Genomic DNA, 20,330 nt, shown 5'->3' on the forward strand with positions numbered 1-20,330 from the left:
CGTGCATGACAATAATCGATTCCAGAAACATGGATTCAACCTCTTAAGGTATACATAAGAAGGGTTATCTTAAAGGGAACTCTTAAGTGATGGTTTGGGAAACTCTCATAGAAAAGTAAATATCTTTAGTAGGCTACGACTTTTCATCGATCGCTAAAAACGCCGTAACTGAGAAACACACCCAGATGTCTAACATGTTAAATGGATCAGATTAAAAAGAATAGTAGGCTATGGTAAACATAATTACACTTACAATGAATGCATGTACAATTGTCCCAAACATGTCACACCCGTCACTATGTTGCTGACCTCTATGGAAACGTGTGACAAAAGTAGGGGAACATTTGCTTTTTCTTGTGAATAAAAACATATATTATCATTTCCTACCCCATGGGCGGGCAAATATTACACTCTTCACAATAGGCTTTGGAGATCTTCGCTTCGGCCCCACGTTATTTGAGTTTGACTCAGCTACCGCTATAGAAATCCTAACTCACCATGAAGATTCACCGTCGTGAAGAAATAGCTCTTTGTATAAAAAGAACTTTGAAGTCAGTATGGGAATATGCAAGCCTTTCATCAAATGCTACCCACATAACCCCAGCATGAAAGCCAGTGTAGGCAGGCTATAAAGAAACAAATGTTGGGGGTAAAGAAAAATAGTTAAAAAAAAGTAAAGTAAGACAGCACAATCAGTATTGTCAACTTGTATTTTAGGAGGGCTGGATCTGCTTTCTAAGCCAAGCACATGTGTGATTTTGTCGGTTATAGAAATGCACACAAAGTGCAGATTTACACTTTGGGCTTTGCTTCTAAAATGACGGTAAATGGAGACTTCGAGGGGCTACAAAACTATTTCGCAAAGGTATGGAAGAAAACATTACTGTAGGCCACTGTCCATGACGAGTTTAAAAGAGAGTGAATACAAACGATAAAAAGCCGTTCTGTGTCCTTCTAACATGATAACCTTTTCATGTGATTTTAGAAGTCTTTTCCGTTACAGTTCGAGGAACTATTGTCACGTCACTTAAGTGACTTAACAGCTCAACTCTCTCTCTCTCTCTCTCTCTCTCTCTCTCTCTCAGTCATAATTTCTCACAGACCTTTAGAGTTCCGTAAGCAATATGTTCATACACACTCCAGAATTTGGGGAAGGCAGTCTCAATTTCAATTTATAATACACAATTTATTCAAAATACTGACAAATTACAAGGCAGTTTGATACACATCTTGAGTCCCCTCTTGTCAATCGAATTGTCATAAAATGCATTGTTAACAAACTTTAACAAGTATTACAAAATCACAAAATGCCAACACTGACCAATGACTGCAATAGTTTTGAATGTTATGTCTGTCATAGCAAATACAGTAACAACGCTTCGGTCAATAGTCCCGATAAAGCACAAATGGAGGAAATAATTCGTTATGAAATTTAAACAATTTCAAATATTAATTTTATACAAACAATAGTAGCAAAAAATTCAAAATAGCTGAAAGACTGAACCATACAAAATTACTGTTAACACTTACACATTAAAACGTTGCAATATACAAATGTACACTTTGTTCTATTGAAACACTTTGGTTCGATATTACAAAAATGTCCAAGTCAGATTCAAAAATAAATTAAAAAGATATTGATGTCTAACCTGAATTAACAAAATAATACAGCCACATGCTTACGAGTAACCATTACATTGTATAAGAAATTAACACTCATATTAGCTGGCTATTTCAATTGGCGGATTGGCAGTGTCCTCATTTGTCGATATGCCAGTGCATTTAGACATGTAAGTCGTGAAAATGGACTCTCCTCAAATAAAATTATTATGAATCCAATGCATTTCCCAGATATTATTTTTTTTATACTCGAACTATATTGTTAGAATGTGTCCCTGGAGTGGGGGTTCCTGTATGGAGGCCTCTCTGAAGGGTCAGGTGTGGAGGAGCCGCTGGGAGGGGTCTGGGAGCCACTGGCACCTGAACTGTGACAAACGTACCACTCGCTTAGATTAGCGGGCTGAGACGCAGAGAGAGGTTCGGACAGTGAGGAGGGAGCTGGCTCACGGCCCAAGTCTGATGAGGGTGAAACGAGAGATGGAGTCGATGACTCGTAACCAGAACTCGGAGGTGGGGACTTGCAGTGCACTTTCATGTGTTTTCGCAAAGAGCTGGGGTGCGTGTAGGATTTGTCACAACCTCTCACTTTGCAGTTGTAGGGCTTATCGCTGGTGTGCACGTGGGAGTGCTTCTTCCGGTCACTGCTGTTGGCGAAGCGTCTATCACATCCGTCAAACTCACATTTAAAGGGCTTCTCGCCTAAGATGAGAGGGAAGAAGTCAAGAGACAAAATTCACAAACAGCTCTAATGATACAATCTGTCAAAAGCAAGGAGTGCATGCAAGACTTCTATTTATTTGATTGATGACAAAAATATTATATTACAGCTGACAAGTTGTCCTGCATATTGGTAGGTCTACAGTAGAGGATAAAATCTAAATGAGATTTGGTTCTTACAGTAGACCTATAGCCTGAAGACAAGAGTGACTCAACGTGTATACAACTTTGATTTAAACAAGCTACAGTGTAAATTAAACAGACATTTAATGGCCTATCCTTTGAACCTTTTTTCACACAGCCCTTATTCAAACTATGGTACATACTGATAACGTTGGCAATGAATATTTAATCGTGATGTGCTTTATTTTATAGCTCAAAAACATCATTTCGAGGAGTAAAACCTTATGGGCCACTAGTAATGGGCTATGAGGCTATTCCTCTGTGACGTAGGATAATCACGGACAGGTCAAATGATGTATCTAATAAATTAGCCTACATTCAAATAACAAGATGCTGATTTCGGCGGAATGGGCGTGAGCCATGTCCTTCTGAGAATACGTAATTGCTGCTGTCTAATTACACTTGCGTGCTGAATATCAATTTGACCTTCAGCTGCTGGATTGCTATAACCAATCAGGAATATTAGTGTACAACAAGCAAGAAGCAAGGAGGAGCCCCATAGGAAACCACAGCCATAACCAAAGATTTGAATTGGCCTGCAAAACAACGCCTCTGCCCTGGGGAACCAACACATCATGATATAATTGGAGAAAAATGTCCTGTTACCAAGCCATCTCTTGATAAAATCCAGGGCATCACAGAACAACTTGTTCTCTCATGTTCTCTCAGAAGTTGTAAAACAGCAATATGTGATATTCACAAATGGTTGGTGTACTAAATGGTTTTGAAGGAGGTTTTGCACACTAAGCTTTACCATAGTCTTGCATATTTACACTAGGTTAGGCCTATGCTTGCTGTCCAAGTCTTAACTGGGAAACTAAAAATAATACTAAAATTTCATAAAAATCATTAAGCGCATGATACGAAGTTGGTGAAGTAAATGGACCGCAGTTAATAAAATGCGCTCTAATAGTCTTGTGCAACCTCCCATTGCCGCTAGCTAGTACTCAATACTACTTCGTCGTGTCATGGACTTGTTGCATGCTACGCCACAGTCATTGATGAGCCACAATAACTTCACAACTGATATCTAAAGCGTCATCAGTTTCAGTGACTGTCCTACAGTATGGGCCCTTCATGTGTTGCTTTGTCGGACACCTGACTGTTGTCATATACTATAATCTTGTGGCTTACCTGACCTTCACTGACAACTAAGTGACCTTTACTGTTTAAACAACAATCAACCCGAATACCTGTTGGATGTGAAATAGGTCTTAACTTTTATGCTAAAATTGCATGCAATCTCTGATCAAATATATTTCATTTCGTGAGGCATGAGGAATTTCCAAGACACACTTCTTCCACAGAGAATTCAAAACACCAGCAAGATTAATCTCAAGCCTTCGCATAACCTGAACACACAACACAATGGCAACAAGTAGCTACCAACAGCACGCATAAATGTACAAAATACATTTAAAAACATATATAAAATAGAGACCGCACCAGAAAAGCAGACGACAAACCCAATATGCCTACCACACACTTTAGAAATCAGAACCTGGATGTCGACGTATAGATAGCTGTATTTTACCCACTGACATAACTTTATAGAAACCATCACAGGCCACAATGAATGCTAGCCTACTCTTTTTTTGGTTTGAAATAGCTCGTCAAGCTGCTCAACTGAGTCACCAAAACCGCTAGATCGCAGCTTTGAATAACTTTCCACCACCTGAGCGTGTCATATAATTCTGTGCGTAAGAACAGTCTTTGCAGCCATAGAAAGGTAAGATCGACATATTTACTGAGCTGTCTTTTTCACTTCTAGCATAAGAAGCCCAATGGTAAACAGAGGAATACAAATGTAAAAAGTAGTCATACATTCCACAGTGATAGGGTAACGATTTAACATTGACATGCTTGTATTTAACGACCAATATCTTTACTATTTCTCGTATCCACAACAGTTACAATGAAGCCATCTTAATTCGATTTGTGAAGTTCAAAATCAAAAAGGCTAGGCCTTGCCTACTCGTAAACACACTGCACGATATTTCAAAGATTGTGACATTTTTAAAACTTAAATTTAACGTGCAAGTTTAGAATACATTTGCAGCATGGTAGAAGTGAAATTACTGACCTGTATGAGTTCTTTTGTGAATTTTAAGATTTTCCGACCTCGCGAATACTTTTCCACAGCCGGGGAATGGACACGGGAATGGTTTTTCTCCGGTGTGCACTCTGATATGATTTACAAGTTTATACTTGGCTTTAAAAGGCTTTCCTTCCCGTGGACACTCTTCCCAAAAACATATATGGTTTGCTTGCTCTGGTCCCCCGACATGTTCCACTGTCACATGCGTCACCAGTTCGTGCATGGTGCTGTAAGTTTTGGAGCAAAGTTTTTTCACCGAGTGCTCCGGTTCTAACCATTTGCAGATCAGTTCTTGCTTAATCGGTTGCCTCATGTACCGAAAAAAGGCTCCTGGTCCGTGGTGGTGGTGAGCGCTGAGGTTCATGTTCAGATTGAGACCGCCGTAGCTGTGCAGAGGCGATGCAGCAAATGGATCTGTCCTGGAGCTTGCCACTTGACTCAAGTGATCAGATCTAACGTACATTTCTCCAGGTATTCCTAACCGTATTTGTCCGTTCAGCGCTTGGCCACCTGGAGCTCCGTTAGGCTGTTCGTGATGAAGTCCGGGGAAGAGGGTATGGTTCGCAGCATCGGGGTGATGACCATAGTGTCCCGGATAGCTACCTGTTGTTGAGACAAACATTCCGTGGTGAGAGGCTGTACCAGTAGACTGGTCGGTCAGCACTGGCATGGCTTGAGCTGTCAGATCTCGTCGTATGAGGAAATCCCTACCTGCGGATAATGCCTGGGCCGTATGAGACATAGAGTATGGGACCGTCGCCTGCACCGGGCCAAAAGCTCCCGTTTGACTGGAGACCACTTCACTGTGGCCTGCAATATGATGATTGTGGTGATGGTGGTGGGGATAATGATGGGCTGGGCTGATTTTGAGGGCCGCGGAGTGCCCCATGTGTTCTGGCCCGAATGGACTCGGCCCCAGGCGGGGTTCCGCAGTAATCTCCCCAGGGTGCGCGTGAGCCATTGAGTGTGGATGGCTGCTGAACCCCGGGAAGCCTGTCACGCTCTGAGGGGTATGGTGGTGATGATGGTGATGGTGGTGAGCCCCTGCCAAGTCAACTAATCTCAGCGCTGTGTTCCGTTTGGAAAACGTAGGGTCCATCACAGGGCTTCCCAAAGCATCCACGCTCATTACTCCTAATTTTAGAATAACTTTGACAGCAGGCAAAATAATAATGATGATGACAAATATATTTTAATCGCAAGGAAAAAATACAAAAAAAAATAAAACTCTAAAGTTTAGACTCTATCTCAGTGCCTACATGGAATCCCATTCGGTTGAGAGGCAGCAGCAGGACGCTTTGATATACTGAATAGAGATTCATGGTAGGCTGTGCAGCCCGTGGAGCTAAACAATCACCCTGCGCTCTAATTGGTCAGTTCTCGGTGATTGACGTCACTTGTGACAGTTTCCAATGTGAAGAAAAATGCTTTAGTGACAGCAAGCAGTTAGAGCGCCTGCGCCGTGCCTTGGGCAACACTTGGAAAAAAATATATATTGTTTTTATGCAAAGGCTACTGTACTTTCAACCCCAATCGCCTAAGTTAAATCAATTTCACAAAGCAGTTGTTATAAAATCATTACGCTGGATAGGCTACGCAAGAGTTGCAAAGTGACTGCTGGCTGCAAAGTCTTAATTTTTAAGACGGTACGAACCGGGTTATATGGTTCAAAAATGAAATGCTAATCTAGATTTTCATTGCTTATCATCTACAAAACATTTATATTGATTAGACCTACTGATCAAAATTAATTAATTCTCACTAACTTACATGTAGTTTTACGACTAGGAATAGATGGTGCCATTCTATAAGTTCACTAACATAACTCGAAAGAATAGGGTGCATTCGCATACACAAACCGCAACGGTAAAGAAATGTATTTTACATGACAGTCCGCCCTTCTTTTTTCTATCCTCCGAACGGTGCTTCCTCCACCTCGTCATAGAATCGGTTCCTCTGAATTTGTGAAGGGATTGACACCGACCATTGCTGAAATGTAAGGGACCTGATATTATAGTTAGGGGTAGCCTAATTTCGCCCACGACTTCGGTCGGCCCCAGCTTGCAAGTGACCGTGGATCGACAACGCAGGAGGAGGCGCCTAAATGAAGAAGCCCGCGCAAGCACGGGCAGCAGCGTGAGACACAGCAGACAAAACGCTAGAGTGACCATAGAATGCGCAACCCTGTGTTGGAAAAGATTGTCTGATAAAAATTGAAAATTAAAAAAAAACATATAAACTGTTTCACACTTAGTGTCCACCGCGATTTAGTAACTCAGTCGTGATGTAATTGGTCCTATAATTCTACAAAATATTTCAAAAATGACATAAACCTTGGAGATATGAATTTCTGTGACAATGATAAATCCAGATTCTCTCCGCTGCTCACTGCTAGATTCTTCAGCATGAGTTCTCACATATGGCCTGCTCAAAACATCACAATGTTCGGCACTCTCATTCCTCGGAGCCTAGGCTGGAAACTACTTTCGGACCATCTGAAGCATGCAGATAGAAGAATTCGTGTCAAAATTCGAGTCAATTTTCCAGAATACAGCATGTACAGAGTAAAAAAACACTCAGCCTAATCAAAGGATTATCAATTGACCACTGGCAAAATAATATGAGTACATAACTTCGGTTTGTTTATTTCCCTCGCTTTTGTAAAAATTCCCTCTCAAAACAGTGGGCTGAGAGTCCACTCGATTCTGCGGGAGGCTAGATTAACACCAAATTAGATAAAATTCTCCGGGACAAAAAATCTTATCTAAACCACTCTTTCTGAAAATCTATTTGTTAACATTTCTTGACTGATTTTTGCAAGGCGTTTTAATGGAGACATTTATATTCCAGACTTGGAAACCTCATATTGCAATACAATCCTTCTCCATTTCGAATTCAACAAAACTAAAGTAGAAATACAAGGCCGTAGCCTACTCCAAAATCTATGATGACTATAAAGTATTCTTACCTTGATCATGAATGCTTGGGACGTTTATCTTAATCAAATCAGCCGGAGTCAAATATGAATTGTTATGTGAGCTGACCCAAAAGGAGGTTAAACAGTTACCATCAGATTCATGTCAAATATCACATGTAAAATCTTCGTGGCCATTGGGCGTATTAGCCTACAAGTGGCCACAGTCAATCAGTGATTCATTCGCCTCCAGGAGCGATGGGTAGTTCTGAGGCAGTAAGAGCTTAATTTCTTTTGACAGAATGTCACGCCAATATTTCATAAGCTTTTGGGCACTGCCATAGTACTTATGCACGAAGGTCTCTTTCGAGATCTGCTGTCTGGTGAATTGACCATAAGGAAATATTACATCCAGGGATGACAGTGATGAAAAATTGGTCTCAAGAAAAAAATACAATATTAGTTTAAAGTATTACTTGTAGTAATTTAAAAAAGTGCGTTGGTTGGCTAATCAGCATTAGGTTATGTTTCAACCCAGGCCCACACTAAGAAACAAGGGAATCGTAGCCTTAATGCAGATGCGCTAGTCCCGTCGTCGATTGTCGAGGCGATGAAAACGTTTCATTTTAAAATTTCCCAAATTCTTCTCAATATGTCAGCGTGAATGAAACAAAAAACACAAATGCTGTTACGGCATGCCTGGTGTAGGGTTATATTTCAAAGCACGACCTTTGACATCTCAACCTACCGGACTTTGTTCTGAAATCCACAATACCCTCAGTGCCCAAGCTATAACGTACGTTTGAGAGTGAGCTTAAGTGTCTTGGTGGTAACCACAGTGATTGCAACATGCACATTTAATGGAAAATGTGTCCATTGTATGAAATTAATGTCAGTAAAACTGAATGTCTCGTGAGATATCCTCATCAGAATTGATCTGTCAAAGGCCTTTGATGACAACACCCCGCCAAACACGTCAGATATAAGTAAACATTATATGAACTACGACAGATACTGAGGGAGATCATTACAGAACAGAGAATGTCGCCGGTCGTAGCGTCACCCTAAAGGCATGTCCTGACACAAGGCTAGACGCACGAACATTTGGAAGAGATATTTTTGTGTTGCTCTCGGGCAAGGAAGGATGGACGCTAGAAGTAAGAGCATGAAGGAGAACAAGAACAAGAAGCGGGGGAGGAAGATATGTTCACAAAATATGCATTGCGTTCACGAAGGGTTGAGACTTCCATAACTCTTGTCTTAACAGCATAATTTGTGACGAAGCGCTGGAATATGGTGCATTTAATAACCAACTGATCATATACAAGTGCGAGTAAAGAGTTAACTGTCTTGTAATCAACGTTAGACCATGTATGCATGCCGCAACATGTTTTATGAAACTTAACATCCAAAGTTAATCTACATACAAATCGAAGGCCTGGTATACAACTAGTCGATAACAGTTTTTCAAGACTTAACTCCACTAACATGTTTTCGTCTTTAACTCTTTCATTTGTTCAAGGGATCTCTTCATGTGTCGTTCTTACCGTTTCCACCTGTTGGCGTCTTCCAGATTTTTTCATATAACTTCTTTAAAACTGCAACTGAGTAGAATGTTAGACAAAGGACTCCAATCTCTTGCTTTCACTCTCTCAGCAAAGAGTTTAGAAATGTAGCAGAAGCTAGTAGACCGGATGATATTTTAATGGCTCATATGGCACGTCTGTGCGTGCGGCTTTGAACTCCAGCCGCTGGAGTTTCCTGCAGAGAGAGCCGCAAATCCCACTTGATAACTTCGACAACCCACAACTTTTTACATGATACGAATGTGATGTATGTGATGTGTTTTCCCCAACCCCCACTTACAAATGCATTTTTCTACAAGTTACTGGGATAATAGTATCATTATCATATTTATGTATGTGTGCAAGTAAGGTATATACGGCCAAGAGAGAGATCAACCATCTTTCTTCCACTAAGTGTGTGGTTTACGCCTGAACGCAAAGAAAACGTGTAAAAATAGATTCATTCACTAACAGGTAACAATTACAGTAGTCGTTACATTAGGTTGTTGTGGTTCTTCAATATTGGTGACAAAAGTTTTACCCCTAGGGTCAATATGTCAGTGAAATTGCTATATTACGAACTACAGTGTTATGGATATACATCAGTGTATCACTTAACGCTCTAAAGCTTTAAAGTCTGATTTCACCGACCAATGATCCCTGGCAAGGCTCACTGCAAAGCACAATAATGTCGGCCAAGACCATTGTGGGTTTTTTTGATTGCCAATAGAATCTCCTCTACGGTCTCCCGAATTAATTATTTTCAAAGAAGAGCACAGACCAAGCTCTCTGGGCTTATGTGGCATCAGATAGTAGATCATGTTAGAAAATAGGCTACCATCAAATAATAAAAAATGACATTCCGAGAAAACATTTGGTAGCCTTGTATTAGCCCATTGCATTCTACCCACAGCAATGGATTCATGGGTGTTTCAACAAGTGTTTTCACAGAGGATACAATTAGGCTGTTTCAAGTATACTTATTTTGACCCCAGAAACCTCAAAAATATACTCGTATAGGCCTGTACACACTTTGATGTTTATTTCTTTAAGATTCACGATTTTTGCCGTATCACACGTTTCATATTCATCAATTCTGTTTATAGACAAGAGATTCAATTTGTACACAAAAATCACAATCAGCAACCTCACCACAATACCTGGGATTGATGATATATACGAACCAATAGGACTGGAGTAGAAGCACTGGAGTAGGAACACGGTCTGTTATTTGGTGAGTGAACGTTGGTGGGGGGAGAACGCCTTCTCCAATGATCGACGGGGCTAGGAGTCACGTGACGCCCCCCTCCTCTCCCATTCATCAGGGGTGGACTGTGTTGTCTTTTCAATTCATTTATCTGCAGGAATGATTGCGACTATCAGTCTGGAGCTCACCGCCTGACTGAGGAGGTGAAAGTTGCGCCACAGGAAGACAAACCGCAAAAGACAATATTGTGCATGATTTGCGTGTGCATCGGATGAGAGGGAGTGGGGAATATTCCTCTCCACTAAAAGTAAATAGAAATACGGTAACGGAGTTTGCTTAGCTCACTGAAGTCAGACAAATTCGCAGAGTCGAGGTAGTAGTGGCGTGAGTACTTGTGCGTGATTTTTTATTCTTGCTCTCAGTCGCCTCTGTTTCTGACTGAAGATGCTCTTGGACGCAGGACCACAGTATCCTACCATTGGGGTGACTACTTTCGGTTCCTCCCGGCATCACTCAACAGGCGAAGTCACGGATAGAGAGGTGGCTTTGGGGATCAATCCCTTCGCCGATGGAATGGGTGCTTTCAAAATCAACCACAGCTCGCATGATCTTGGTTCTGGGCAAACGGCGTTTTCTTCACAGGCGCCCGGCTACGCGGCAGCTGCCCTTGGACACCACCACCATCCCACCCATGTCAGCTCTTACTCCACCGCAGCTTTCAACTCCACCCGGGACTTTCTGTTTCGGAATCGGGGGTTCGGAGATGCCACTAGTGCACAGCACAGTCTCTTCGCTTCCGCTGCGGGAAGTTTCGCAGGGCCACATGGACACTCTGATGCTGCGGGGCACCTGCTCTTCCCCGGACTTCACGAGCAAGCGGCTTCCCACGCATCTTCAAACGTCGTGAACAGTCAAATGCGCCTGGGGTTTTCGGGGGACATGTACGGGAGAGCCGAGCAGTACGGCCATGTAACAAGTCCGAGATCTGAGCACTATGCCTCGACCCAATTGCACGGGTACGGCCCCATGAACATGAATATGGCTGCTCATCACGGAGCTGGGGCCTTCTTCCGTTATATGAGGCAACCCATAAAACAAGAACTAATCTGCAAGTGGGTCGAGCCAGAACAACTGACGAATCCGAAAAAGGCATGTAACAAAACTTTCAGCACGATGCACGAGCTCGTGACTCACCTCACGGTGGAGCATGTCGGGGGTCCAGAGCAGTCGAATCATATTTGTTTTTGGGAAGAGTGTGCCCGAGAAGGGAAACCCTTCAAAGCGAAATACAAACTTGTAAATCACATTCGAGTGCATACTGGAGAAAAGCCGTTCCCATGTCCATTCCCCGGCTGTGGCAAAGTGTTTGCACGATCGGAAAATCTTAAAATTCACAAAAGAACTCACACTGGTAAGAATTATAACTACCCGTCTGTTCTCCTTTCTTTTGACGCCTGAAAACAAGGTCTATGTGAAATATTATTGTTGCGTTGTACAGCCCTAAAATGGCGCTAAGATGAAACAGGTTTCAAAAAGCCAATGTAAACACTGTAAAAGTTTGCAAATAGTAATGGTATTTCATAAACCAATACTTTGTTTTGTAGAAGACGGGCTAATTAAATCAACCGTATAGTGCAAAACTGAATTTGAACTGTAAAATCTCTTGCAGAATTTTGAGACTATGTCAAACAGAACCTAGAATTCCTAAAGGCTGACATCAGTACATGTGCATGTGCATGATCGAATTATTACGAATTCAAACTGAAGTGTTTGTGTTTCTTTCAAATAGGAAACTTTTGTGGCGTGTTCGTGTACTATCTTGTATAATTCACCATATTGTTTTGTATGGAGCTTGATTATATTTTTTCCTGTTTTTCTGCTAGGTGAGAAACCTTTTAAGTGTGAGTTTGAAGGCTGCGACAGGCGTTTTGCAAATAGCAGCGACCGCAAGAAACACATGCACGTCCATACGTCTGACAAGCCCTATCTCTGCAAAATGTGTGACAAATCGTACACACATCCCAGCTCCCTCCGAAAACACATGAAGGTAATACATCTATCGGTTATTTGTTTGTATTATTGTATCTCTCTGCCTCTTAACAGTTTTGTTTAATGTGACCTAGAGCAGCACCACTGATGAGTTTTCTACTGGCAATACAGTTTACAAATTAATTTTCCAGATAGGCCTAAATTAAATGTGCATTGCATTAACGATCAAGTACATTATTTTATCGCCGAGAAACTTTTGTCTTTCGTACAATTGTGTATTCATGTTCCAGTAATGTTTGGATTTGTCTTATTCCAGCAATTCCACTAGTTGTCTGTCTGTAATGGTTACCTCCAGAATGTTTGTTTACAAAGTAGCGTTTCTCTTTTCAGAACAAAGGTTGCGTGCTAAAATTGGCCTGTGTTGCATCTGTGTCGCAGGTTCACGAAGCCTCAACTCAAGGATCACAACCATCACCAGCGGCCAGTTCAGGGTACGAGTCTTCTACGCCTCCCACCATTGTATCCCCATCCACAGAGAACCAGAGCAGCAGTTCCATATCGCCAGCATCTTCGACAGTACATCACACGACCAGTCACAGCTCGCTGTCGTCAAATTTTAATGAATGGTACGTGTAAACATATTTTCAAAAGACTGCAGAATTAGGACTGCTTGGAATCAAAGACTGAAAAGCCTATTCACGTGGACCGACAGAACAAAAAAGAAAGAAAAAGACAAGGAAGTCCATTTTAAAGGCTGTCTAGCAAAGAGGGAGGGAGAGAGAGCGCGCAATGCATGGACGAGATACAAGGCCGAGAAACAAGTTATTTTTTCCAATGTTTTTTTTATTATTATTATTTGGAAAATACTGCACACAAGTGATCTACGATTGCATGCTATCTGCGGGTCTTGGCCTGTTTTGTACATAAAGATTCACCCTAGTTCAAAATGTAATATTTTATTTTGTAAATAGGTATATTACAGTTTAAGGGAATTTGTGAAAATGTGGTCCCTAGATATATGGAAAATGAGATGGTTTTTAAGAATATTGCGATTAATAGTCTTGATTGAAAAGAATGTTATAGTTAATGTGTACCAAATGTGAATTACTCAGTATTACTACAGTCTACACGTCGACCTAACCGACTATTAGTATTAATGTGCTTTTGTATACAGTGCAACATTTCGTCTGAAGTCGTCTGAGTAGCACAGTATCATTGTTGTTATTTAATGTCATGTCGATAAATCGTGTAGTGAAAGCCTGAAACTCCGTGTCAATCTGTTTATGTAAGTGAGAAAATATAAAACTATCTGTCTATTGCCATGGCAATTGCAAGAAATTATTACCTGTATATAACTCAATTTTCCATATTTATCCGCATGTAAAGGGCCGGTAACACATGTTAGAATTGATCGGTATTTATGGAGAAATGCGTTCGTAGGCAATGTAAAATCTAGTTTACAAAATAATGTTTGGTTACATTTCGTACAATATTAAAGTATTAAAAGCACAACAAGAATGCCTTTCACATTTATTTCTCAAAGTGTTTTTTTCAAGCTTTGTTTATTTATATTGTGCCCACATGGACATGCATGCTCTCGGTAACCTCACCAATAACTCAGATATTCGCAGAGATGTCTTTGAACAATAAGCGGGTGTTTTTAACCACAATTTAATGAAAATTCTCACTGAAATTTCACCTATTTTTGTTATCAAAAGTTAGTAAATAGCCTACAACATTGAGCCATAACATCCAGAGTCAAACTAAACATTCATTTCAACCTAATAAATCACATCATGCTCGCCTATTTAATTTTCACTTTCTAATTCGGTAAAGCGAATTATTTTGACGTAATTTAATTTTCTCCTTCAGCCCTTCTTATTATCCAGAATTACCAACACTCTCCTTGTCCCTCGAGTAATGTGTGTATTAAAACGATTAATGGTGACGGTTTTATTCCTCAATGTAAACTAAATAGTTTATGCCATGTAGTGTGGTCTTACAGACTAATGCAATTTCTTATTGTTAGGTCTCAGAGATTGTAGAGGAGAGGGCAGCCTTCTAACTTTACCACGGTTGGAGTCACTGTCAGGCTTTGTTCCACGTTGCAGCTTGCTTGACCGCGCCATTAGGCAGAGATCACATCAACAACCGCCAGCGATCATGAGCTTGGTTAACACTGCCAGTACACATGGGAGAAAGCAAAAGCGAAAGCGCTGTGTGTATTGGCCTTCTGCTTAGACGTGGAAATAAATAGTAATCTAAACAGAGTTGATATATTATACACGAGAAAAGTAACACGCTTGTGTGTGTGTGTGTGTGTGTGCGCGCGCGTGAGTGTGTGCGACCGTGCGTGAGTGAGTGCATGTGCGTGCGTGCGTGTGTGTGTGGGTGTGTGTGTGTGTGTGTGAGAGAGAGAGAGAGAGAGAGAGAGAGGAAGAGAGAGAGAGAGAACTCGCGTGTGCACCGTTTTAAACTCTGCAAAAAACTTTCTTTGCGTATCGATTACAGTTACTCAGTGTGATCAGTGGATCGCCTAATTTGTTCTTTGTTCTGACAGACCAACATGATTCGAATATAGGCCTACTCTCACCGGTAATGATATGTTTCTTGAGTATAGGATTAAGCCAGCCCGGGGGCATCTTAATCTCAATAAATGTGTGTTAATACTGAAATTAAAGCAAAACAGTTATATTGGCTTACAATAATTGTTTCAAGTTACACCATCTCCCCCTTTTCCAAAATATTTGTGTGTGAGAGAGAGAGAGAGTGTGTGTGTGTGTGTGTGTAGGGGGGAGGGGTCTATGTTTTCGCATGAGAGAGCGAGGGAGAATTGACTTGAAAACATCTCTTGGCAAATCAGACGTTAGCAGTGAACATGGCCGAAATTCGTGGTGATGGTGATTTCCTGAAATATATTCATATTTCCCTTTCATGGGTTATTAGGCTTCGAGATATGTGAATGATGGTAATAAAATGAATTGTTCGACTCTATTTAACACTCTATCTATCCAAAGGTTCGGGTACATTTTCATTCATGCACCGTTAGACCAGCAGTAGCGAGCGTTATGTAGTCGACGTTATGTATTGATCCATACAATGGAATGTATCTCTTTTATGGAGGCTCATTTTGGTTGAAAATGCCTATCATTATTATTGCACTCTTCTTATTTTCATGTCAAATCATAGAGACAATATTTGCTGCTCATTGTCGAACAGCGAATTCTCTCAGTCGTGATTGTAACCTGCAGGTGGGTCACAACCATCCGGTAGTATTTACCTGTTTTAATGCAAAACGACATTTAAAAATAGTGTATAAAATGAATCATGGAGGCTTCACCACTGCACTTCCACAGAGAGTCACAAACCTTCTCCAGAGAGTGAGGTTGTAAGAGATTTGTTTTAGCAGTAAAAATTGTTGGTCGGAAACAAAAAGTGTCTGCTTAATTACCACTAATCAATAATTGACGAATTCGCGCGTAAAATCCACATCGTTCAGTTTTAATCATAAAAAGCAATACTGAAAAAAAATATGTCCATAGGCTACATCAGTATAGGCTAAGGTACGTGGGCACGGTCGACTATGCACTGAAAGGGATTTAAAACTTTTTTATTTCTCAAGTAAGATATTTTGGGAATATCTATCACAGCTTTTTTTTTTTAAATAGTCTACATTATACACAAGCTTGTCAAGCCTGCCTATGAAGATGTCTTGGTGACAGATGGAAGTGACATGGCTCCATACCCCGGTGTTTGCCACTCTTGTTTTACCGGTGTAAAAAAGACTATGGACGGACAGTCAGGAATGTTTTAACTTTTTTCAAGAAGTGCATGCACTCTAAAGTTTTGCAATACTTTATGAAGCGAACAGAGGAGAGGAATTCCAATCACTGCACAGCGCAGGCGCCAACGTCTGCTTTAATACCCCAGTAGAGCGATTGCTTGTCTATGAATATTTATTACTCTTGCATGTAGCCAGTAAACCAAGCTCTCGTGGAGCATAGGTTGGTTTCCATTATCCAAAATGTTTGCATTCTCGCGTGATCACCCTTCAAGATTTATATCAAAAATGTAAAACAGGGGTTTACACTGGCGCTCAGACGCACACTGGCCCGAGCTGCAGGCGCATAGCAGGTAGCTGTCCACTAATGGCACTGTTGTGTTTGGCGCCCCTCGCAAAGCACTGCACGTAACATTATACACTATGGTATCCATCCCTTTGGTTTTTGCTTTTAGAAATAGGTATAGATTATTTTCCCCTTACGTCATTCCTTAGATGTTCGCCGGCCCTTTTGAAATTCGCTGAAGGAATCATCAAGCTAGCCTCTGATAGATTCAACTCAGTCCAATCATCAACTCTTTCCACCATAAATTAATACGTTTTCAACAATCATAAGTGTTATTTATCATTTGAAATATGATGCACGATGAATTTCATTTGAGTCTTACAAAACACCACGTAACAATATAGCCTGTACAAACTGAAATGGTAATATTTATGCGACTATTTTAAAGCTTTGTTTATACCAAGAGGTTACTGAGAGACTTTAAATCCATACTTTTGTATACACTCACCAAAGCCTTGACCCCAGTATTTGGCCACGACTTGCGCGTGTAACTGGAGACTAGGATAGAGACCTGCTATGCGCCACTTGATGAATGGTGTGCCTATGTCTGCTTGTCCCCTGATCTCTGGGTCCATCTGTTAAACGCAGTGCTGGGCAAATTAATAAGAGAACCCTTTACTCTGGAAAATGGCCTCACAAGTTACTGATGTCACAAAGTTTAATATATCCAGCTCACAGGTTTCTAAAGACATCATAGGCTCCAGTGGCAGCGGAAAGATTTCGAAAGCACGTTAAGAGCACAAGCCTCTCTGGATAAACATCACTCTGTTATTGTTCAACGAGAATACGAACAGTTCTCTGTAAATGTGAAATACAACGGATTGTTGGCACATGTGTGTTACTTAATGAAAGTATTGAAATTATGTTGCAGCTCATTCGGTAGCTAGCACAACGATACCAGTGAAAAAGAATGTGTCAGCACAAACTGCGTACCACCATTGCAGCTAAATTCATTACCCTATTTCAGAAGTTAAACTTCGATTCAAGGGTGCCTTAAAATGTATACCTGCGCTGGCTCGTGTAAATTCGATTGTACTCTATGGTACTTGACCCCCCCCCCCCACACACACACACACTCCCCAGTCACACAACAATAAAGTGTGTAACCACTCAGAGAAGTTCTAGAATGGCTCTAGCATACAGCTGTTGTCCCTCAATTGATTTGGCTGTAACTGCTCTGCGCAAACAGAAAGGTATAGTTCCCCCCCTCTCATTCATATATGCTTGACCTTTGGCTGACTGCAGGGCTGTCTTGTCGGTGTGAGCTGTAGAAATGCTGAAGTGTGATAGGTCGAAGAGAGCCTCAAACACCGACGTAGTATTCTGGCTGACATTAGTGCTGCATAATAGTCATTTGCTTCACTTTTAAAAGGAATTTAATAATGGCACGTGTCTCTCTTTCATAGCAATACAAACAATCGACTGACTGTTGACTGACTTCTGTACATATAGCATACAAACTGTCACTAGTTGTCGCATGTTATTACGATTAGGGCATGCTCATCACATCACACTTAAAGTTAAAATATTTAGACAGTTAAAATCATTTAGAAATGGTGTGCCTCTTATAAGGCTATCTTACACTGTTTGAATTATCTGGAATTTGGCACACATCAATTTGATATAAAACATTAAACAATATGTTGCGGCTGTTTTTGAAATGGCACTTCATTTCTCAGTCTAAACAATTTTACAGAAAAGCGATGTTGCATGACATTCCCTGCGGCACTCCCAGTCTCATGTATATTGCCATAATGGATCCCCTGACGCCACGAGATTCACCTTACTTGTATCATATTATATAAACGATGAAAACTGTATAATGACTATTATGCATGACTGTGGTTTTACCACTTGACGACCCTGAACAGGTGCTGCAAGGCCTATGTGCAGTAATGTGTTCCTTAGTCATTTCATTCAAACCTTTGACACACACGGGTGGAGCGAGAGTCGTCAACTCATATATTTGTCATATGGGTTCTGTGACCCCAGCAGCATTAACCGTGGACACTGACATGCTATCGTTGGGACCGCATAAGATATGAGGTGGCGCTGACATTGTGTTGCAGTGTTCCCTTGACGTGGTGCTAAATGGGGTCATTCCAATTAGTTGTTTGTGACAGGAGTATAGGCTTGTCACAGATATTCCTTAGTTGTTTTTAATAATCTGTATTAAGGTAATAAGGTGACTTATTAGACAACATACAATGCGTAATGTGATTAGAACGCAATGTTTGACCCTTTAATAATATAATAGCTAATTCTGACAATGGTTTAAAGAAAACAAACTTGGTGGGTAGGCTATCTCATATTGTTTACATGGATCAGACATGTTATTGGACAACGGTTCGATTTAGTGCAGCTCATCAGCATGAGAATTTATCTAAAATGAAGGTAAAGCACTATATTGGAACATCCAGATAATTACATTTGGACATCGTTGCAAATCAGAATCAGAATCAGAATCAGAATCAGAAAGGTTTTTACTGCCATGTGCCATGTCTAAATGTGAACAATTTACATGAATCGCGGATGTAGACTTAGCATACATATTTTCATGTGTACGCTAGATTTCGCAGTCATGGAATTTTATAAAACTAAAAGATTATTAAATATATTGCTTTTGCTTGTATTCTACAATGACGTTATGGTCACTGAATTGTGTTTTCGGCTCATTTCATTACATGAACTATTTAAAAGATGCTCTAAAACAATTTCCAATTAACTAAATCAGTGACCTCGTTAATATTGTTCCTTGAACCGAACAGTTAGTTTTGTAATTAGACTTGAAATTGTTGGTGTTGGTTTCATCTCTTTTCCCCTCAGAAACAGAGAGAACACTGTGTCATGAAAGTAAACAAAGGCTGGTTGGTAAAACATAGTTGCAATACGAAGGAAAACTTTTCTCAGCTCTTTTTACTTTGGTCTTGGGGCACCGCGCAGAACTCAGTACACTCATGTCCTTCGACCCTGGGGTCAGACACCAAGTGAAGCTGGGACCTCGACGCTTATTTGAGAGAAGTCTAAAATAGCACAGGTGAGCTTTCGGTTGCAGATGTCAGATCTCGTGCGTGCTGAAAAGCGGGGACGGAAATCTCAGCCCCAAACTTTTGCTAACAGTTTCCTGAAAAACGTTAGAGTTAAATGGCCTGTCCATGATTTAGTGAATTGTGACTACTTTTCCCAGGACGGGGTAAAACGATAGGACTATCTATTCCTATTATTTAAATCAAAGGTGTAGCATACGTTGCGGATATAGATGGTGAGATTGAGACGGTAGCTTTCTGCCTTTTCACTGTATTTTATTCATTTGACTTGACTCAAAATGTTAGAGCGTCCTATTGAATAAGGCTGTTGACTGGCAACCCTGGTCCCCAGGGAGAACTGATTCTTCTTTGGCTGTACAACCCTTAAGCGGAGTGTCAGCACCAGGTCTCGTTATCAACACCAAGTCTGCAAAACTGAATACATATGAGCTAGTTGGATTTTTGCACGTTTAGAGTAAAGTAAAAACGAGTTTAAAGATGTATGAGTTTTATAGGGTGAAAAAGAATGACACTGAATTGATGCGTCCTTGTCATCGTAAAACGACTGGGTAGGAATCTCGAGGGAAAGGATATTTCAGCTCCCTAATAACATCAACGTGATTGTGAAGGCATTTCGAGCATTTCTTGTTTGTACCAATACAAGTAGTCTAACTCCACCTTGATATTGACATAGGACATTCTTTCTCAGGTGATAGTTTTCTGATTATTAATACGGTTTCCAAAGCTGGAATATCAGTATGAACATTCATGCTCCTAATGAGTCCATACACATGAATTTAATCGATCTTGTCATGCTAAGTAATAATCCTGTAATGGCAATTTAATGATGGATATTAAGGCTTTGTGAACATTCCCAGTTCAAC

At 40.7% G+C, this 20,330-nt stretch overlaps 2 protein-coding genes across 3 annotated transcripts; one reads left to right on the forward strand and one right to left on the reverse strand.

The window, feature by feature from the left end:
• Window positions 1-1,165: 1,165 nt before the first annotated feature.
• On the reverse strand, window positions 1,166-7,716 carry zic4 (zic family member 4). Of its 2 annotated transcripts, XM_012815122.3 has the most exons (3): window positions 5,330-7,716; window positions 4,604-5,221; window positions 1,166-2,319 (listed from the first exon to the last, which is right to left on the reverse strand). In XM_012815122.3, the coding sequence occupies exons 1-3, from the start codon at window positions 5,745-5,747 to the stop codon at window positions 1,883-1,885; spliced, it is 1,473 nt and encodes a 490-aa protein (XP_012670576.1). In that variant the 5' UTR covers window positions 5,748-7,716; the 3' UTR covers window positions 1,166-1,882. The 2 variants fall into 2 exon arrangements, with proteins under 2 accessions (XP_012670576.1, XP_012670575.1); XM_012815121.3 differs by having other exon boundaries at window positions 4,604-7,713.
• Window positions 7,717-10,434: 2,718 nt separating this feature from the next.
• Window positions 10,435-13,805, forward strand: zic1 (zic family member 1 (odd-paired homolog, Drosophila)). The gene is made up of 3 exons (XM_012815123.2): window positions 10,435-11,715; window positions 12,188-12,351; window positions 12,732-13,805. Exons 1-3 carry the CDS (start codon window positions 10,749-10,751, stop codon window positions 12,927-12,929), a joined length of 1,329 nt encoding a protein of 442 aa, XP_012670577.1. The 5' UTR covers window positions 10,435-10,748; the 3' UTR covers window positions 12,930-13,805.
• Window positions 13,806-20,330: the final 6,525 nt, after the last annotated feature.

Source organism: Clupea harengus, chromosome 17, assembly GCF_900700415.2.
Source record: "Clupea harengus chromosome 17, Ch_v2.0.2, whole genome shotgun sequence".
Taxonomy (NCBI): Eukaryota; Metazoa; Chordata; class Actinopteri; order Clupeiformes; family Clupeidae; genus Clupea; species Clupea harengus.

Excerpts from the sequence above, each read along its gene's own strand:
- zic4 (XM_012815121.3), bottom strand. The coding sequence starts at position 5,747 with ATGAGCGTGGATGCTTTGGGAAGCCCTGTGATGGACCCTACGTTTTCC. Across the intron at positions 2,320-4,603 it reads TCACAAAAGAACTCATACAG|GCGAGAAGCCCTTTAAATGT; the intron begins GTCAGTAATTTC and ends CTCTCATCTTAG.
- zic1 (XM_012815123.2), top strand. The coding sequence starts at position 10,749 with ATGCTCTTGGACGCAGGACCACAGTATCCTACCATTGGGGTGACTACT. Across the intron at positions 11,716-12,187 it reads TCACAAAAGAACTCACACTG|GTGAGAAACCTTTTAAGTGT; the intron begins GTAAGAATTATA and ends TTTTTCTGCTAG. Across the intron at positions 12,352-12,731 it reads CCCTCCGAAAACACATGAAG|GTTCACGAAGCCTCAACTCA; the intron begins GTAATACATCTA and ends TCTGTGTCGCAG.